The sequence below is a fragment of the Salvelinus sp. IW2-2015 genome, unplaced genomic scaffold (assembly GCF_002910315.2).
Source record: "Salvelinus sp. IW2-2015 unplaced genomic scaffold, ASM291031v2 Un_scaffold6659, whole genome shotgun sequence".
Classification (NCBI taxonomy): Eukaryota; Metazoa; Chordata; class Actinopteri; order Salmoniformes; family Salmonidae; genus Salvelinus; species Salvelinus sp. IW2-2015.
The window spans coordinates 14,820-18,181 of NW_019947921.1; the positions used below are offsets into that span (position 1 = coordinate 14,820).

The 3,362-nt window shown below is 45.8% G+C and overlaps 1 protein-coding gene across 1 annotated transcript in view; it reads left to right on the top strand.

The window, feature by feature from the left end:
- LOC112078993 (myelin regulatory factor-like) overlaps nucleotides 1-2,138 on the top strand; it is a 7,106-nt gene extending 4,968 nt beyond the window's left edge. The window contains exons 4-5 of the mRNA XM_024145077.1: nucleotides 1,021-1,082; nucleotides 1,867-2,138. Of these exons, the coding sequence (XP_024000845.1) occupies nucleotides 1,021-1,082; nucleotides 1,867-2,138 (334 nt within the window). The remainder of the gene's footprint in view (nucleotides 1-1,020; nucleotides 1,083-1,866) is intronic.
- Nucleotides 2,139-3,362: the final 1,224 nt, after the last annotated feature.

Here is a 3,362-nt window from a genome sequence, read left to right on the forward strand (position 1 = left end):
AAATCCAAATCATTTTTTTCCCAACGTTGATTCACCGTCGGGGGGGGGGGGGGGGGGGGATTTCTACAATGACGAAAGTGTTTCCTTCGTCACACAGTGAAACCAGACTGACACCATAGTCAGAGTTCAGTTCCATTTTGTAATCAGTGCTTGATTATCTCTACTAAACCAGCGAAGACAGGAGGGTGATATCAGAAACGAGACATATTACAGAAACCACACAGACAAGACAGACTCAATGGCCTGGAAATCATTTGTAAGCAATCAATTGCACAAACAAACTGTTTTCTCCTTACAGAACTATCATTTTAGAGAATTTTTTAAGTCTTATCCAAAGCATCTTATATTCATCGTAAAGCAGAAATCCTTAGTTTAAACAATAACGACGTGTTTACTCGGTCGCTGTTTCTGTTAAAAAAACATTTTTTAAAAGCTGATGGGGAAAATGAGAAATGTAACCACTCTCAAATTCATAGACGGAAGTATAGATGCTAAGATTTGACCGTCCATAATATAAACATTACTGTTTTAAACCATAGGGGTTTTATAATGTTTATTTATATTGACTTTGTTTACAAACATTGGAGTTAAACAAGTTTACATTTTGGGTTCTGATGGAGTGTGACAACTAAGATCATGAGGCATTTATATAAGTTATATTCTTCAACAATCAATGGGTACATATCATTAATTTACARGTACAAAAATGGATGTAGCAACCGCAGATGGCCCCTTTAACGGGAAATTCCACTCACAAGCTATCTTGTGAAATTTGTTTCATTAGTTCCACTGTTGGAACAGTCCCAAAATGTGTTTGTATGTCAGCAATCAAGTCTTCAAGATCTATAACTTTCTAAAAACAGAAATTGTCACAGTACGATGTGCTTTGTACAACACTGTGACACTTTCTGTTTTTAGAAAGTTATAGATCTTGAAAAGTTATAGTAGATGAAGTGTTTCCTCAGGACAGCAAGCGTTCAACAAAGTGTGTGCTTTATCCCAACCTTGTGAATGTTTCAGGACGCTCCCAGAGTCCCCCCCAGACTCCAGTTCTGAGCCATACTCCCCTCAGCAGGTCAATGGTAAGTCTGAGCCCTCTTTTGCCCCTGACTCGCCCCTGCCTCTCCTCTTTCTCTCTCTCGCCCCTGTCTCTCTCCTCTCTCTCTCTCGCCCCTGCCTCTCCTCTCTCTCTCTCTCGCCCCTGTCTCTCTCCTCTCTCTTCTCTTCTCGCCCCTGTCCTCCCCTCTCTCTCTCACCCTGTTCTCTCCCCTCTCCTCTGGCTCACCCCTGTCATCTCTCTCTCTCTCCTCTCTCTCGACCCCTGCCCGTCTCCTCTCTCCTCCTCTCACCCCCTGCCTTGTCTCCAGCCTCGACACAAATAGTCATCAATGGACAGTTAAAAAGACTGCCAAAATGAGTCAATTAATAGAGAGAGAGAGAGAACTAGAGAGAAAACAGAGATACAGAATGTTGTTTGGTGACTCTAGACTCAGTCAGAGGGAAGGTAGTTAGTCTAGGAAGTGTGGTGACTCTAGACTCAGTCAGACGGAGAGGTAGTTAGTCAGAAGTGTTGGTGACTTCTAGACTCAGTCAAGGCGGGGAGGTAGTTAGTCGGAAGTGGTCGTGACTCTAGACTCAGTCAGACGGGGAGGTAGTTAGTCAGGAAGTGGTTGGTGACTCTAGACTCAGCTCAGTGGAGGACTGACGATGTGTCAGATCAGTTGGGACTACGAGTGTGTCAGATCAGTGGAGGACTACGATGATGTCAGATAGGGGACTTGATGGTCAGATCAGTGGGACTCAACGATTGTGTCAGATCAGTGGGACTAAACGATGTGTCAGATCTGGGACTAACGATGTGGTCAGATCAGTGGGAGGACTACGATGTGTCAGATCAGTGGGACTACGATGTGTCAGATCACTTGGAGGGGACTACGATGTGTCAGATCAGTGGAGGACTACGATGTGGCTCAGATCAGTGGGACTACGATGTGTCAGATCAGTGCGAGGACTACGATGTGTCAGCAAATCAGTGGGACTACGATGTGTCAGATCAGTGGAGGACTACGATGTGGTCAGATCAGTGGACTACGATGTGTCAGATCACAGTGGAGGACTACGATGTGTCAGATCAGTAGGACTACGATGTGTCAGATCAGTGGACGTACGATGTGTCAGATCAGTGGAGGACTACGATGTGTCAGATCAGTGGGCGACTACGATGTGTCAGATCAGTGGATGGACTAACGATGTGCCAGATATCAGTGGGACTACGATGTGTCAAGATCAGTGGGGGCACTTACGTATGTGTCAGATCAGTGGAGGACTACGATGTGTCAATCAGTAGGACTACGAGTGTCAGATCAGTGGAGGGACTACCGATGTATTGTGTCAGATCAGTGGGACTACGATGTGTCAGATCAGTGGGGACTACGATGTGTGTCAGATCATGTGGGAGTAAGATCGAACGATGTGTTCAGCATCAGTGGGACTACGATGTGTCAGTCAGTGGCGGGGCCTACGATGTGTCAGATCAGTGGCGGACTACGATGTTGTTCAGATCAGTGGGGAGGACTACGATGTGTTCAGATCAGTGGGGACTACGATGGTGTCAGATCAGTGGCGACTACGATGTGTCAGATTCAGTGGAGGACTACGATGTGTCAGATCAGTTGGGACTTACGATGTGTCAGATTCAGGTGGGACTAACGATGTGTCAGATCAGTGGGACTACGATGTGTCAGATCAGTGGAGGACTACGATGTGTCAGATCAGTGGAGGACTACGATGTGTCAGATCAGTGGAGGACTACGATGTGTCAGATCAGTGGGACTACGATGTGTCAGATCAGTGGGACTACGATGTGTCAGATCAGTGGAGGACTACGATGTGTCAGATCAGTGGGACTACGATGTGTCAGATCAGTGGTAAAACAAGCCGGAGAGACAGACTGATGATACAGTATCCCTACACAGGAAGGTGTGCGCTATATACTTACAGACAGAGGGAGTGTCCCAAATGGCACCCTATTCACTATATAGTGCACTACTTTAGACCAGGGCCCTATTCCCTGTTTAGTGCACTACTTTAGACCAGAGCCCTATTCCCTATATAGTACACTACTTTTGACCAGGGCCACTTGGGATCGTAGGGCTCTGTTTAAAATTAGTGCACTATAAAGGCAATATGTTGTCATTTGGGACACTGCATAGTTGTGCAGTATAGTCAGGTGTCTCTCCACAGGTAGGTGTGTTGTAGACCGTCCGTCTCTCTCTCTGCCGTGTCTCTGTTCAGATCAATAGATGTTACTGATCTCTTCTGGTCATTTGAATGGAAGAACAAGAGTTGGACAAAATTTGGTT